The 17,565-nt window shown below is 49.4% G+C and overlaps 1 protein-coding gene across 2 annotated transcripts; it reads right to left on the minus strand.

The window, feature by feature from the left end:
* Positions 1–1,169: 1,169 nt before the first annotated feature.
* PANK2 (pantothenate kinase 2) lies at positions 1,170–17,262 on the minus strand. 2 transcript variants are annotated; one of them, XM_058838388.1, is made up of 7 exons: positions 16,950–17,262; positions 8,841–9,193; positions 7,437–7,690; positions 6,326–6,502; positions 5,948–6,071; positions 4,260–4,385; positions 1,170–3,641 (listed from the first exon to the last, which is right to left on the minus strand). In XM_058838388.1, exons 1-7 carry the CDS (start codon positions 17,158–17,160, stop codon positions 3,591–3,593), a joined length of 1,296 nt encoding a protein of 431 aa, XP_058694371.1. In that variant the 5' UTR covers positions 17,161–17,262; the 3' UTR covers positions 1,170–3,590. The 2 variants fall into 2 exon arrangements, with proteins under 2 accessions (XP_058694371.1, XP_058694372.1); XM_058838389.1 differs by lacking the exon at positions 16,950–17,262 and adding an exon at positions 12,501–12,525.
* Positions 17,263–17,565: the final 303 nt, after the last annotated feature.

Raw genomic sequence — 17,565 nt, forward strand, 5'->3', positions numbered from 1 at the left:
AGGCTGGCTGTGGAGCACCCCAAAACCCCCAGCTAAGAGGGATTTTGTAGGATCCAGGCAGGGGTGAGCATCCCTGCTTAGGGAGAGGATATTCCTCGACCAACCTTCCGAGCCCTAACCCCGGCCCAAACCCCTAATGCCGACCTCCCACAGGCTCGGGAGGGGTTCAGCTCAGCGCTGTGGGATCCTCTCCTCCTCATCCTCAAGGCTTGGCCAGGCAGGTGAGGAAATCCCCCCGGTTGTGCCCGTGGGGGCACTGAGCCGGGGTCACCCCAGCGGGTGGAGGAGCCTGAAGAGGACACAGGACCCGCCCTGTCCCGTCCCGCTGTCCCCGATCCCAGCCCGGCGCGGGGCTGCTGCCCTCTAGTGCCGGATCCCTCCTGGCCATCACCCAAACCACGGAATCCTCGGGATGAGCAGAACTTTATAACCCATACCCTTTCACCCCCTGCCATGGCAGGGACACCTCCCACCAGCCCAGGTGGCTCCAAGCCCTGTCCAACCTGGCCTTGGACACTTCCAGGGATCCAGGGACAGCCACAGCTGCTTGGGCACCCTGTGCCAGGGCATCCCCACCCTCACAGGGAACAATTCCTGCCCAATATCCCATCCATCCCTGCCCTCTGGCAGTGGAAGCCATTCCCTCAATGTTCTGTTCACCTCCAGCAGAAGGATCCACGGGGACTGAGCACCTGACTGTCCTTACAGACATTTTTGGGATGATGAGCTCGCTGGGTGACTTCCCACTGCTGGGCCAAAGTCTGGATCTCCCACCGAGCTGCACAGAACAGTTATTTTTGATGCTTCCATCCCACAGCTCCTGCTCAGGATTGATGCTGTACCTTCCCCACCGATCCCATTCATACCAATGATCAGCAATGAAGTTTTTAATCAAAGCAAAAAAAGCTGCCATTTCCCCCAATTAATGCTCTTAAAAAAAAAAATTTCCTCCCTCCTTTAAAATGTTTTGAAATACAACTGATTCCCAGAGCCTGCAACAGAGGGAGAAACAATTGAGGACTGCCAACAATTACTTTCAACAAGCTAAAAACCAAGTGGGGTCAACCCCAATTTCCCCAGCACATTCCTGCTCAATCCCACCAACATCCGTCCCGCTGCGCTGGAGCTCCAAGAACGAGACAAAAAGCAAACAAAGGGTTTGAAGCGTATAAAAAATAACTGTGATATTTTATAAGAAGAAAAAAAAACAAGCAGTTTACAAAACAAGTATAGATAATAAGCCAGGAGATTTGGTGCTGGGATTAGACCATGCTGGATCTACTTGAAAATCCAGAGAAAAAGGAGTTACACACGCTCATGGATGGAGTGAGGAAGTGGAAAACTTGCAGGATGCTGTGCCCAGGAACAGAGTGCCTCGGGGCAGGGACTCTGGTGGATCAGGCTGTGGGATTGCTGCTGGGAATTCCCAGCCCTGCAGGGATTTCCCAGCTTTCCACAGCAGAACCATGGCAAGGTGGCTTCTGCTCCCAAGGCTGCTGTGTTTAATAAAAGCCAGGCTTTTTCCTGCTTTTCCAAAGGATTCTCACACCCTCTCCAGCCCAACCTACCACTGACTTACTACATCAAGGAACCACACAGGTCCCAGGCACACAGACATTCCAAAAAAGCAACATTTTTGTGCCTTTTCCACGAGTTTTGGCCGTGAGGGTGGGTGAAAGGCCAGCCAGGGGTGTTAGATTTTAGGTGGTACAGCAGGAGCTGAGTCTAGAAAGCCTTCAGTCAGCACTCTGGAAATGGAGATGTTTTTAATGAAGAGTTTGTGTGATTTCACAAGGAATGAGGACTAAAGGAGAACCTGAATTCAGCTGATCCCAAACAGGGTGCCCAGAGAGCCGTGGGTGGCCCTGGATCCCTGCAAGTGCCAAGGCCCGGCTGGACAGGGCTTGGAGGTGTCCCTGCCATGGCAGGGGTGGAATGAGAGGGGCTTTGAGGTCCCTTCCAACCCAAACCATTCCCTGAGCTGTACAATCCTGCTCCCAGCCCTCACCTCTCCAGTACCTCTTGTGGAACACAGAGCGGGACTCAACTGGAACTTGATGCAGGAAAAACAAACATTTTCCTCCCCAGCCAGCACAGATCACCTTCCACATGAGCCCAGTGTTCTTTTCCCTGATTTTACTGTGATCCAATCCCTGGGCTGTGCCCAGAATCCCACCTCACAGGTTGTCACCAGCTGAAGTTCAGAGACAAACACAGATCTACCCAGCAAAGCTGGGTCACACCCTGTGACTCCATAGTTTCCTCCCTTTTCAGAGGGAGGTGCCACACAAGATCTCAGGATACAGCAACAGGCAGGGAAGGGCTCGGGGCTGTCCAGCACTTCCAGCCAGGCTCACAAGGGGATCAGAGAGATGGGAATTGGTTTCTCTGGGAAGAAACCAGGACTGGAAGGGTGGGTTAGGGTCAGGGTCATTCTGATATCCTGGGATAAACCCTGACATCATGGCCTGATCTGAAGGATCTGAAGAGCTTTCCCTGTGCTCCATGGAGCTGCTTGCTGGGAAGCCAGAGCACTTCCAGAGCTGTGTCTCCATGAGCTCACATCCCGAGGGAAGGTGCAGATACCTCGTTGCTTTTAGAGTGCGTTTATTGAGCGTGCAGGATCCACTCCAAACCCCATCCCAAGGGTGCAACTTCCACAGGGGCTCCACAGCAGCATCCTGCTCGCAGGCTGTGTGGCAGCATGCACAGGAAAAAGGGAGTACAGCATGCATGGCAAGGGGAGAACTCCCCCAAAATGACAGGAGTGTAGCCATTAATAAATGTAACATGGAATATTACAGAGATCCAAGTGTGACTGAAGGAAGTGTCTCTTTGGTGGAGTTTGCTAACAGAGAGAAAACCCCAGACAAACAATGAATATCCTTATTCCATCCTCAAATTTAGATCTCAAGGCTGGAGGCTGACTGACACCCCTGACAGCATCCCCAAGGGTGCTGAGGACTGTGCAGGAGTGCTGGAGGCTGAAATGGGACTCACCCTGAGGCACAGATCCGTGCTGTGCTGGACCTGCCGTCCCTAGGATGGAGATAAGGACACGTGGGACAGGGATAAAGCCTGGCTGCCAGCACAGCTGTGTCCCAGTGTGGATCCAGTGGGCCATATGGAGTTAGTTACACACACCAGGGCTGTGCTGATGCTCTTCCCCCTTCCCAGACCATTTTCCAGCACATGGAGAACCTCTGATTGCAAAGACAGAACTGACCTGGGCACTGGGCACTCCAAGGGATCCCAATGGAAGGAGCAGAGTGCCCCTGCTCTGCTTTGTCACCACCATTAAACACAGAGTAAAAAGGGCAATTCCATGTGACTGAAACGCCCCACAGACCTTCCCAAACACCCCCACATCCAGCCAGTGTATTCCAATCACATCCTTTGGAACAAACCTGCACTGTAATCCCAGATGGATTTCAGCTCTTACAGACACCCATCCCCACGCTGTCCCCACAGGGGGACAGGCTCAGTGGGGGCTGTCACACAAAACATGGGCTCAGTGACCCCCAAACCACGGGCTCAGTGACCCAGGGAGTGCCCTGAATCCACAGGTCCAACAGAGATCCTGCACGGGGTCAGGCTGAGTCCAGGAGTCCCAGGAGAGCGCCGACAGAGCCAAAGTAACCCTGAGGAGCAGATGGGAACAGGCAGTGAAAATCCACACACCTGACACAGGAACAGCATCCTCAGAATCAAGGAATAGCTGGGCTTGGAAGGATCCATGAAGTTCATCCAGTGCCACCCCCTAGTTTCCACTGTCCCAGGCTGCTCCAAACCCTGTCCAACCTAGCCTTGGACACCTGCAGGGATCCAGGGGCAGCCACAGCTTCTCTGGGAAATCCATTCCAGGGCCTCAATACCCTCAAAGGGAAAAAATTCCTTCCCAATATCCCACCTTCCCTGCTCTCTGGCAGTGGGAAAGCATTCTCCCTTGTCCTGTCACTCCAGGCCCTTGCCCCAAGTTTCTCTCCAGCTCTGTTGGAACTCCTTTAGGCACTGGAAAGTCTCCCTGGAGCCTTTCCTCCTCCAGGCTATTGCATACACAGTGTAACTTTAACATATAAAGGAGAGGGAAAATATACAACTACAGGGAGGTACATTATAAAATAAAATATATAATAAAATATAGCTGTGGCTGGAGCAGCAATGCCCTGAGCACCTCCTGCACTGTGTGCACCCAACAGCTCCACATGGCTGTTTCCAGAGCACTCCAAGGACTTGCATTTTGGAAAAAGGAATTTTACCTCATGTTCCAAGAAAAGTGCTTTTAATTGTCCCTTTGACCAGTAGTCCAGGGCATAGGCCAGGAGCCTCATGGAGATGGTGTTGATCCGAAGGAAGTTGCCCACAAACACCACACGGTTGATGTTCTGCAAGTGTTAAGGGGGGAAAAAAAGGAATATCATGGATAAATTCTATTTTCTGCTTCCAATGATGAAAACCCCATGTGAGGAAGGGTCTGGAGAGCCAGGAGAGGCTGAGGGAGCTGGGAAAGGGGCTCAGCCTGGAGAAAAGGAGGCTCAGGGGGCCCTTCTGGCTCTGCACAACTCCCTGCCAGGAGGGGACAGCCGGGGGGGTCGGGCTCTGCTCCCAGGGAACAGGGACAGGAGGAGAGGGAACAGCTCAGGCTGGGACAGGGGAGGTTTAGATGGGATATTAGGGAAAATTTCTTCTTGAAAGGGCTGTTCAGCCCTGGCACAGCTGCCCAGGCTGAGTCCCCATCCCTGGAGGGATTCAGAAGCCATGTGGATGTGGCACTTGGGGACATGGCCAGTGGTGGCCTTGGCAGAGCTGGGGAATGGTTGGACTGGATGATCCTAAAGGACTTCTCCAACCTAAATGGCTCTGAAATTCTATGTATTAAGTTCCTGCTGAAAGTGCCTGGCAGAATGTGCAGAACACCACACACAATTCCATCACAAAGCAGAACCAGGCCATTTTAAGCCACCCTCTTCCTCAGACTCTCCCAGAAATTCCCAGGCCAAACTACAGCCTCTCTAACTCAGGAATTTGGATAGAATAGCTGATTTTCCCACAAAATCCTTAGACTACCTGGAAACACTGCTCATCAAGTGCCAACTCCCCCTGCTCCCTCCCAGCTCTGGCTTTTGATTCATCATGAAATAGCTGAGTGACTCTACTGTTAAACTGGGGGAAAAAAATCTAATTAGGAGCCCTAACCAATACAATTTTCAAAGAAAGAAAAAGATCAACCAAGTAGTGATTATTTTGGATTTAAACCAGACCTCCAGCCTTACTTTTCCATCCCAAAATAGTTCTGATCCAAGCTCTGAAGCTTTCTTGTTCTCCAACATGAAAATAATTCAGTTCCTCCACTTTCTGAGGAATCAGGATCCAATCTTACCTGCTCCTGCACTCATATCCTTCTATGGATTTTCCTTCCCTCCCCCCATTGATTAACACTTCCCCTGAACTACTCAGGATTCTCTTTTCATTCAGCTGAGCTCGAGAGCAAGGAATTAGCAGATATATTATGAGCAAGACTGTTTAGGACATGTCTTGGCTCATTTTGGCTGCAACAAAGACAGAGCCAGAGGAGTCAGGAAGATGCTGGATTCCGTGGAAGCAGGCTCAGGATGGAGTGCAGAGCATGTCTCTGCTCTTTCATAGCCCTGTACAATGCTGCTTGACATGAATGCAACAAGGCAGCACTGTAAAGAAGCTGAAAGCACAAAGATGCAGCAACAGCCATGGCAGTGGTGGGGCTTGGCCAAGAAATCCAGAGCAACTCGGAAAAACAACACAGGAAAAAAAAAACAGGAGAAGATATCCAGCCTCTAACCCTCTCCCTCCTTTCCTCCTCTCCTACTGTTCCCAGAGCTGTTCCCAAAGAAAGGCACATTCCTCAAGCAGGCAGCAGCACACAGGTGATGTTTTAGGCAGGGAGCAAGGGAAGAGATTCCCAAAATACCTCGTTAAGGGCACACATCCGCGCTATGGAGCCGATGTTGTTGGTGATGGTGATTAAAGTGGCCCTGGCCAGGTCCTCCTTGCTGACAGATTCCCTCTTCTCCTTGCTCATCATGTTTCCAAAGCTGTAAAAACAGTTTGGGGGTTAAAGGTCCCATCAGAATTCCACGAGAAAATGGGAACTGCTAATTTAACCAAAGTGATTCATCTTGAAGGACTGATTTCTAACTTTAAAAAGCATTGTTATCCATAACAACAGGAATCTGGATTAGGATCTCTTAGGAATGGTTGATCTCCTAAGGCACCTAAATCCAGTTTTTCATCATTGCAGGACCTCCAGGGGAAAGAAAATAAAAATGAGACCCAGGCAGGGCATTACCTGGATGCCACAGCCCAGCCTGGCAGCCCGAAGCGTTCATAGTCTCCTCCATAGATGTCCCTCACCAGTTTGTCCACCTTGGTGCTGTCCCCATGGGATGCCATCTCCAGGGCCTCCTCAAACGTGGAGCAGCCCGTCAGAAGGCAGCAGAGGCCAAAGAAGGTTCCCCCTCCAAGGCTGCAAGTAAAGCAAAATGAAAATGAAAGCTCAGATTGTTCAGTTCTGTATCCCAGCTAGCTCAGGTCACCCCATTCCTGATTTCTTTTTTCAGGGAGAAGCATCCTGGAAAGGCAGCATTTTCCTTAAAGTCTGTTCCTTCTCTCATAATCTCCAGCCTGTAAGGAATCCCTCACAGCCTTCTGCACAGGCCATGTTGTGAAATGAGACCTCATTTTTTTTATGTTACACTGTCCACTTTCTTCCCAGCATCCAGAGATGTTAATTATAAAATAAATGTTAGTCCTGAGGGATAACTGAAGTGTCAGGGCAGAGAAATCCAGAATTTGGGGGAAAAACCCTGTCTTCTTCACTTTACAGCACATACATGCCACTAATAATGTCTAGTAAGAATAAGAACTGTACTGAATTTATTGTTATTATTATCATTGTTATTACTACTATTACTATTACCTTTCAGGGTATCCAGGGAAGCTTAATGCCACAGAGCTCTATGCCTTTGCCAGGACACAAAAGCCACATCTTCAAGCAACTGGGGAATTACTGCTATGCCATTATCCCTTCCACCAAATCTGGCAACTTTTGGAAGTCAGGATGGAAATCTCGAGTTCTTGGATCAAAGTTAAGAGTTGTTAACAATCCCAAACTATGTGATCTCATAAAATAAATAGATAAAGCCCTTGAATTCCTGCAGCAGAGGAACTGAAAAACCAGCTTTGGTGGAGACAGGCTGCAGTAAAGACACCAAACCATGAAATCCAGATCCTCTTTTCCAGGTGGGATCTTTGTTGGCAGGGAGTAACTGCAGTAAGAGCAGGAGCTTGGTCATTCCCTTTACCACCTTTATTGCAGCTTGTCCCTGAAAATGCCATTTACAAAGCAGGAATGTGCTCCAGACCCTAAAATCAAACTTCCTTTATGCTCCAGCACTCACCTGGTGCCTGTTACCCGTTTATAGTTGTCTTTGGAATAGACAGCCAAAATGCTGACCCCTGAGCCGATGTTCACCAGAAGGAGAGGATAGGGATTCTCCAGGTTGAACGGGAGCTTCTGGCACCTCTCAGCATCCGTCGGGTTCTCGAAATAGTAACACTCAGAGTGTCCATTGAAGCCCACGGAATCGATGTACAGCACTCCTTTAACAAGGCAATCCAGCTCATCGAGCTTACAAAGCTCAAGGTCACCCATCTGGTGGGAAGGAAAAAAGAGGAAATGTTGAAGAAGTAGCCAGGGATTTGAAGCATTTATGCTCAGGGCTGGAAAAATGCATTCAGTGCCAGCTCAATCCAGCTATGTCCATGCTCCCTGCAGAGGCTGAGGGAGAACAGGAGAGCACAGGGACTCCTGAGTACCACAGCCCTCAGGTGTGGAACAGGGGAGAACAACCTGGACCCACAGATGGACACAGAGAGAATTCCAGTAACTCCCACAGGCCTGATTTAGGCCCTGATGCTGAGGCACTGGTGTGAAAAGCCAGGAGGAGGCACTTACAGCATTCGACCAAAATATTCCACAAAACCCATCCAAAGGAACAACAAGAAACAGCAAGGAAGTTATAAAATCATTTTCTCCTCATGTCACTGCCTTGACCACACAAAATTGGGTATTAGGAAAAACTGAACACAAATGGATGTGTTTCCCATCTTAGTTTTAGAATCCTCATCCCTGGAGGGATTTAAAAGCCGTGTGGATTTGGCACATGGGGACATGGGTCAGCGGTGGCCTTGGCAGTGCTGGGGGAACAGCTGGATTTGCTGATCTTAGAGGGCTTTTCACCCTTCATGATTCCCTAAAAGCCCCTTTATTTGCATTTTTCCAAGCCCTGACTAAACAAATATTTATCACACTTTTTTCACCATGAACAAGGACCCCACTAGAATGAAGCCCATGATGATGTCCAACCCCAGCTATGAACTTCCTGACAGTTACATTTACCACCAGACCTGCCTGAACCTCAGCCAGCTCATTCACACAGGTGTTAGAAATGAAACAGGCGAGCAAAGGAAGAAAATAAAGCAGGAGAAAGACAGCAATGAGTAAAAAAAAACAAAAAACAAAAATGAGACTGAGATTAGCACAAGAAGGGATTAAAAATAGAGAGGAAGATTTGTAAGAAAGACCATTAGTGAACAATTTTAGAGTTACATTGAAGGCAGGAATTGTTTTAATTTGGAGATGCCAACTTGACTCCACATGCCAAGTTTAACTGGAGTGAGGGACAGCATCAAAACGAAGATTTAGAGAAGTTTTAGAGTGTGCAGAGAAAGTTTTGCAGTTTTAAGCTCTCAAAGAAACGTCACTACCAGATCCTAATGGTATAGAAGCCAAAAATGCCTACTGTGCGAAAGTCCTGCTCAAATTTGTACGCTCCACCTCCCGTGGCACATAAGGTAGTATGGAGGCTCGAGAAGTGCTTTTCGCTTCCCATTTGGATAAAAGCAGGCATGTCATGAGTAGGAAAGCGTATAAAGTGCAGATTGCCTTTACGTCCACACAGGGTAAGGTCCTTGAGCTCAAGGTGCACATCCCGAATGCCTGTGGAGCCATAGGCTACGTTTGATGTCAGGTATTTGCGGATGCTTTTGAGGTTTTCCACTTCTTCCTCTTCCTCTTCGGCCGTGATGTCTTTGGGTTCAAAATAAACCAGTTTGACCAAGGTCCCTCCGATGTCCAAGCCAAACCAGGGAAAGACTGGAGAGAGAAGACAAAGAGAAAATGAGACAGAGTATGGCACAGCCATAGCATGAGCACCTTTCTCACGGAAGGTGCCCCCACCCATGGGAGGAGGCTGGAACTTGATGGTCTTTAACGTCCCTTCCCACCCACACCATCCTGTGATTCTGTGAAAACAGTTTTCATTAAATTAATTAATGCAGTTCTTCAGGGACCCATGTGGTCTCTCCAATTTCAGGAATGTTGTCTTCAACAAGACAACATGTGCACAGCTCCTGTTCAGAGATCCCTCATGCTCAGGAGCTCTGAATATTTGCTGTACAACACTCCAACACCGACATCCCTCCCCACAGGTCTGACAGCTTCCATAGCCCTGCCAGATCCTGTTGCAGGTTTAATCCCCAGCTATTCCTTTTCCCAAGTTCTGAACCAGAGCCAGAGCCACGGATAACACCAGTGCTTTTACATCAAAGGGATGTGCAAACGTTCCCTAATTACAACACAGAGCTGAGGTAGACGAGTAATCTAAGATGCCGCAGGGAGATAAAAACAAATGTCTAATTGGATTATTTTATTAGTCAAATTCCCCCATGGTACAAAATATGCATCAGTGTCAGGCCCAGCAACATTTACAGCTGTGTTAGATAATGAGCTTCTTGGAAAAGATCAAGAGAAACCCCTGATCTGATGGAATCTGCGATTAGAGCTGGGAACTGGAACAGATTAATATCACTATTAATAAGCTAAAGGAGAGGCTGGAGCTAACGAAATGCACAGGCTCCAGAGCAAAGGGAAAAATGCAGCCACATGTTAGGGCTTAAGGGAGCAGGATTCAACCCTCATGGTAGCTTCCAGAAGGAAAAAAGGAACTTTTAGAAAATAAACCTGAATAATGGAATCATAAATGCAGGGAAAGACCTCCACAATCCCAACCTTTCCCCCAGCACTGCCAAGGCCACCTCTGACTCATGTCCCCAAGTGCCACATCCACATGGCTTTTAAATCCCTCCAGGAATGGGGATTCCAGCCCTGCCCTGGGAATCTGGGCAGCTATGCCAGTTCTTCCCTCTTTTAGGGAAGAAACCTTCCCTAATATCCCATCTAAACCTCTCCTGGCCCAGCCTGAGCTGTTCCCTCTCCTCCTGTCCCTGTTCCCTGGGAGCAGAGCCCGACCCCCCCGGCTGTCCCCTCCTGGCAGGGAGTTGTGCAGAGCCAGAAGGGCCCCCTGAGCCTCCTTTTCTCCAGGCTGAGCCCCTTTCCAGCTCCCTCAGCCTCTCCTGGGGCTCCAGAGCCTTCCCCAGCTCTGTTCCCTTCTCTGGACACACTCCAGCATAGATGTTACCAAGGTTCCTCTGGAAAACAGGATCTTGGGTTTTAGTAAAAATCCTTATCTGAGAACAGATAAGGGTGGAACATGGAGAAGCCCTCATTCCTCTCCCTTTGGAGCAAGAATCCCTTATGCCAGGCTCTTCAGGGGACAATCTTTGCACAGGCAGCAGCCTGACAAGTTGGAGGACACGTTCTCTCCTAGGCAGATTTATCTGGTGACTGTACAGGCCCTTCCAGAGCTTTCCAGCTCCCAGGAGCTGCTGGCACTGGCAGCTCCCCACAGTATTTTTAATCCAGCAAGTTATTTTTATGTATTTCCATAGAGGCCACCCCCAACCATCACCAAAGGAAATCTTGAAAGAAGATGCAAGCTCTATTTTCAGAGACACATCCAAATCCCAATCACTCTCCATTTCGGAGACATTTACTTCAAAGAAGAACAGACACAAAAATAACTTTTCATGAATGAAAGGGAAAGGAATCTGAAGGGCAGCTCAACAGAGGGAGGGAGCAGGAACAATCCAAGGACTTTTACACAGGCAGATAGTGTAAAGACAAAGGGGAAAGGTTTTAAACTAGGAGACATTTACGTATTAGGAAGAAATTGTTCCCTGTGAGGGTGGGGATGCCCTGGCACAGGGTGCCCAGAGAATCTGTGGCTGCTCCTGGACCCCTGGAAGTGTCCAAGGCCAGGCTGGATTGGGCCTGGAGCACCCTGGGATAGTGGGAGGTATCCCTGTGTCCAAGGCAGGGGGACTGGAAACAGATGGTCTTTAAGGTCCCCTCCCACCCAAAGCATTCCATGATTCTATGATTTCTGGAACGCATTTGTTCCTGTCAGAACACACCATTTGATTTCTGCATTCTGAAGTCCACTGGGCTTTTTTTTTAAAGCAGTCCCACCATTGCATTCAGACAACAATCTTCCCCCAAACTCCCTCTGCCAGGCTACACAGGAGTAAAAATGGGGAGAGAGCAGAGGCTGGGGACTCAGAGATGGGCTCACTGATGTGCAGCAGGAAAGGCAAACATCCAAAACCAGAGAGTGCTCTGAAGCCACATGCCTGGAAATGCCACAGGGACTGCTTCATCACAGCCTAACAGGCTCCCACTTCCCAGCACTCAGCTGGTAGCACAGGCACAGCTTCAGTAAAATAACATATTTGTTTTAAAGTTGGTAGTGAAGCTCACAAACTCCTACACTCAGCGACACAAACCTTCCAGATTTCAAGGCAAACACAACTGGGTCCATCAGTTTAGGCAGCTTTGCTGGTCACAAAAAAAAAAAAAAAAAAAAAAAAAAAAAAAAAAAAAAAAAAAGAAGCAGCTCCTTGGAAATTTCATCCCAAACCCAGTACCATCAGGACCTTTGACTTTTGGACAGAACATTAAGCATGGAGTTAAACCGCACCAGTTATCCACTATCTGTCTCACCAGGAACAGGGAAACGGGAATGATGCCAGCAGGGCTGGGAGCAACTGCAGCCAGGCTGGGCTCAGGGGTCACTATCTCCACTCAACACTGGCCCTAAAAAGAAAATCCAAGCCCCTGAGGTGGGACACAACTTCTGACCAGAGCTGGCTCACAGCTCCCTGTGGCACCGGCTGGAAAAGCTCTGCACGGAGCAGCTGGTGTTCTCCATCTGCCAGCAGCTCGGCTGTACCTTCCCTAAGCCACCAGGGATAAATTCAAAAAGACAGCCTATTAAGGTAATTAACTTACCCCAAATGATTGTTAATTATGGATCCCTCATTATATACATCCCAGCCACAGGTTAAGAATCCAAGGAAGAAGTGTGTGAGCTCAAAATTAAGTACTTCTTTCCCAAGCTGCAAAGGATTCCCTACGCAGTAACACCTGTTGGAGAACTCAATCCATTATACAGACAAAACTTCCCTATAAACCCTTTTTTGTAGGAAAGGGGAATGGCACACAAACAAGAGGAGGAAATTATTCCAAGAACATGAAGAACTGGGGATTTTTTCCTGACACTTACAGCGAGTCATCCAACAGGAACATGCTGGGCAGTGACAGCTCTTCCATGTCTGAGAACTAGAAAAATCCAAGGCAGGGAGGAGGAAGCTCTCCTGGATCAATGCCATCACCATCTGCCATCAAGATTTCTCCTGAAACATTGATTTATTTTTTTTTTCCCAGCAGATGAAACCCATCCAGAGATTTCTCCCTTTTAAGCCTCTGAAGCAATTTTTCCAAGAGAGCTGCTGCAGATCTCGAGGAACAGCAGGAGAACTGCTGGCATCCAGGAGCCCTCTGGGCATCCCTGAGGCTGATTTTACTCAGTCAGAAGGTTCTGCTGGAATAACCAGACACCAGTATCAAGGGCCAGGGCAGGAAATGCAAATGCTGCCTCTCATCACCTCCTCCCTGCTGCTGCTTGGAGCTCTCTGTGAGGGAAGAGCATGGCACGTCTCCTTTCCAGGTGATCACCAGCTGCAGAACAACAGGAAGGATGGCAAATCCCGAGGCTGGCACAGGAAGCACATCACTGTACGGACCTCTGGGCTCTCCTCCTGCCCAGCACCTTCTGGGAAGTGTTTAGTTGTTCCTTGGGTGTTTGGGCATTTCCAAGAAAGGCAGGAAATCCTCTGCTCTCAGCTCCAAACCTCCTGCAATCAAAACTCTGTTGGTTTTTTTAGAGGATGAGATTCTCATGGGCAGAGAAGCTGTGGCTGCTTCATCCCTGGAAGTGTCCAAGGCCAGGCTGGAGCAACTTGTACTAATGGAAGGTGTCCCTGCCCATGGCAGGGGATGGAATGAGATGGTCTTGAAGGTCCCTCCCAACCCAAACCATTGGCCTGGCAAGCTTCTGCTTTCCTTGAGCAATTTCAAAAGCAGCTCTCTCTATATATATTTTCATATAAACAGCTCTTTGTCTTAAAAACAAACCTTCTACTCAGGGGCAGATCTATGGATATGCAGCAACAACAAAAGACTGGTCTGCCAACAAAGTTAAAGGCTCACAGCTCTGACTAAATAATCCCACAAAAGCTCCAGAACACTTCGTGTGCCCACAGCAAGAGCTGCCACCCTCCCTTCAAATTCCTTTTGCAGCCAGACTGTAAGATCTTCAGGGCAATAAAAAGAAATTGCCTTTATCTGATATGTAAATTACTTCATAAAATTGGACACTGTGTAAATAAAAAAGACCTCTAACAGACTTATTCTGGAAGCTGCAGAACTGTCAAGATGAAAGAGGTGATATAATTAAAGATCTCCATGGTGGATTTTCATCACTAAACAAGCAGCTCGAGTTGTATTTCAGAGTGATCCTTAACTTCTGAGCCAATTATATCAGGAGCTAAAAAGATTAGTCTGATGATTTAGTTCAGTGTGTGACAGCACCTCTAGGCTTACTCTGAAATATTCAATATTATATTTTAATAGTGTTACACCATGCTGGAAATTTTACAGCTGAGAAAAAAATACAATTCATTAGCATTTAATATAAAGTGACACTAAGTCTACATCTCCTCCCATCCCTAAAAAGAGGCTCTGATAGGAACTCATATTTCATACACCATTCCAAAGCAGACAAAGATACTTAAACATCAAAGCTTAAATTTTGTACTACCAAAGAGGTGACAAAACAGCATTTTATTTCTCCCTTTTCTTGGATACTTTTTAAATTGAAAATTTAAAGTCATATGTCCATTATGTCTTTGCATAATCCTGATAGAAGATACTAAAACTTTAAAAAAAAACAAATCAGTTGAAGAGAAAGAATATTTTCCCACAGAACAAGCAAGAGAAGGGCAAACCACATTTTGCTCACCATGGAAATAACCTAAATTCATCTCTGTTGAATATCCCAAGATTTCAGGATGAGCATGGAAAGAGTGAAGGAAGGGGAAAAGGGGGAAAGCTGATGAACTGAAATGCTGATCTCTTTCTCTTATTAAAAAGATTCATTAAAAAAACATTCCCCTGCTCACTATGACCACCAGCAGGTTTCTGCCTGGCACTTCACCCTGCCCACAGCCACAGTTCCCTTTTGAACCATAAAGGGAATATTGTCATTGTTCATCTGGAGTCTTACCAGTCCAATTTTAAGTATGGATTTCAATAATGGCACTGATAATTCAGTACCAGAAGGGAATTTTTCTGTATTGTTCCTGGAACTGATAAAGTTTTTGTGTATGACCTGTCTGCCTGCACTAAACCCTGTCAGACTCTCCTTCCCAATGTAACACTCCAAAGCTTCAACAAATCTCCACTTCATGTTTTCAGGGACACTTCTCAGTCCCTTCTGAGAGCAACAGTGTCCTTGACTTCTCCCTCTTCTGCCAGAGGGCACACGGAAAATCCCAGCATCTGCAGGAAAGCCCCTCAAGTGCACCAGGAAACATTTCACAGAATCATTCAGGCTGGAAAAGACCTCCAGGATCAATTCCAACTGTTAACACAGCACTGCCATCTTCACCCTTAATCCATGTCCCCAAGCATCACCTCCACACGACTTTCCAACAGGGAATTTAAATTTCCAGGGAATTTAAAAACCCAAGGTGCATGAAGGCACACAGCTGACATACTGGGTGCACTGTTTATTTCACACCTATCCCAAATCCAGTCTTCTTCCCTGCTCTCTGCAGTGAAACAGCCCTGACTGTACATTACGGGCTCAGAGGGCCAAGGATCACGAGTCTGCTGAAATCCTTTCATTCCTGGGGAAGCGGGGCTCATCTGCCAGGGCATCTGCCAGCACAGGCAGGCAAGACAAGCCTCAAGGTCACCCAGCTCGTTTGCCACATGCCAGCAGCAGACAAGTGGGAGCTAAAGTAGGACATTTTTGATCCCACGCCTATTAAGTGCTTTTCTTTCATTTCGGTTTGAGTCTTCCTTAAGGTGGGATGGAGTGTTTTAACTCCGAAACATGATGGATTGTGACATCAGGCATTGTCCCTGCTAAGGGATGCCCTTGCTACAGCACACTTCTCTTCCACTTAGCACAAGAATAATTCAGGAAAGTCAGGCTAAATTGTAATCGCGAATCCCACCGTGCTGACCTTCCAGATTCGCTACAAACCCTTTCTTGGAAGCTTCCAGAACATCTGTTTTCCATAAAGTATCCCATGCCACTCTCAGCACCCAACTTTAAACCGCATTTTCCAGAGAAGACACAGAAACTGCCCTGAGCAAGACAGGGAAGAATCATCACCTAACACAGAGCTCCAAGTCCTCCCTCATTTTCATACCAGAGATCTCCTTCATGTCCCTGCAGCCTTTTAACAGGTCTCTAATTAACAGCCTCACAGATCTCCATTCCTATTTTTCACACTAAGGGCAGAAGAGAACCTGTACCAGCACCCAAAAACAAGAGCAGGAACACTCTTAAAATTTCCCATAAATATGGTAACAACAGTGTCTCAGCACTGCCAGTCACAGCCGAGATGCAGCAGAGTTCTGATCCCTGTTTTCAGCCCAGAATCCTTGCTCGCATATTTTCAACAGCTGTGCAGATACCAAGGAATTACACTGAGGCTGTTTCATTTTCAGGGTATGGCAATTTCCTTCCAGGAGGAAGGACTCCGGCAGAAGTCAAGAAATGATCTCTCAGTTATTCCTCAAATATGGCTGAAGTCAGGGACAGCCACAGCACCTGCACGGCAGCTCCTGCTGCTCCCAAAATGAAGGCTGCCATCCATTTTGCTGTTTCCAGTAGGACATTTACAAACGTGGTTCTAGGGATTTTTTTTTCTCTTAGAAAGCCTGTTTTGATCTCTGCCTAGCTCCTGCCAAACCTGTCAGGTTCTTCCCTCCCAATATTTAAACTAGTCCCTTTGCTCTCTATTTCTTTGCTTTCAGTTACCAGTTCAGCCCCACAACCTCAAACACTGGTCCTTCCATCTGTCCTGCTGTGCCCTTTTCCTCACCCTGTCACCAGGTGCCTTCCCTTCCTTCCCATCTAAGGTCCCAAATTTGGGAACCTCAGCATCTACCCCAGCCCCATCTCATGTCCTGCCTCACCAGGCAGGTGTCGCCTCACCCTAAACCTCCTAGAGCTCCTGGAGCTCAGCTTGTCCCATCCTTCAGCCCAACCAGCTGAGCCCCTGTCACAGACCCACCGTGTCCCCACCGTGCTGTCCCCAAACTAGCCGTGCTGTGCCCGTGCCATCACCCCACAGTGCTGTTCCCAAGCTGGCCATGCTGTACAACCATCACCCCACCGTGTCCCCGCCGTGCTGTCCCCACACTGCCCATGCTGTGTCCATCTCACGGTCCCCGCGCTGTCCCAGTGTCCCCGTCCCTCCCCGTGCTCCCCCATGTCGCCCCCCGGCCCCACCTCCCCAGGCCACGCCCCTGCAGCCCCACCCACCGCAGCCCCGCCCCCCGCGCTCATTACCATAAGCCCCGCCCCTCCCCATCCTCTGAGCCCCCCCTCTTCTCTCCCCCGCTCCCGCTGCCGTTCCCGCTCCCCCGCACTCACGCGGGCGGTTCTTGCGGACCGAGTCCCGCCGCTGCCGGCTCACGGACCCGCCGCGTTCACGGGGCTGCGGACCGGCCGCGCTGTCCGCGCCCGCCGCGCCGCCGCTGCTCCGCCGCCGCAGCTGGGAGGGCCCGGCGTCCACACCGCCGCCCCGCCGCCGCGGCTTCTTCTCGTCCTCCGCGCCATCGCCACAGCTGCGCGGCGGCTCCATCGGCAGCGCGGCCCGGCCCCATGGGCCGCCCGGCCCCGCTCCGGCCCCGCTCAGCCGCCACCGCCGCAGCCACCGCCCCCGGCGCGCCTGCGCCGCACGGCCCCGCGGGGCGGGACACCCTGTGAGGCGGCCGCCAATCCGCGCCCCCCGCGGTGCGGAGCGACAGCAGAATGAGCCAATGGGAGAGCGGTATTGCGCGGCAGCGGAGAGCCGGGCCCGCCCCCTGCTCTCGGCCGCGTAGAGTGACAAGCTGCCCAATCGGAAGCGTGCGCCCGGGTGAGGCGGGTCGATATGCGGCAGCGCTGGCCTATGGGCTTCCTCTGGAGCGAGATTGACAAGACAACCGCCCAATGACCGAGAGAGTTGTCCGGGTGGGGCGGGAGAGGGCGCGGTGATTGACAGCTG

Source organism: Poecile atricapillus, chromosome 4 (genome assembly GCF_030490865.1).
Source record: "Poecile atricapillus isolate bPoeAtr1 chromosome 4, bPoeAtr1.hap1, whole genome shotgun sequence".
Lineage (NCBI taxonomy): Eukaryota > Metazoa > Chordata > Aves > Passeriformes > Paridae > Poecile > Poecile atricapillus.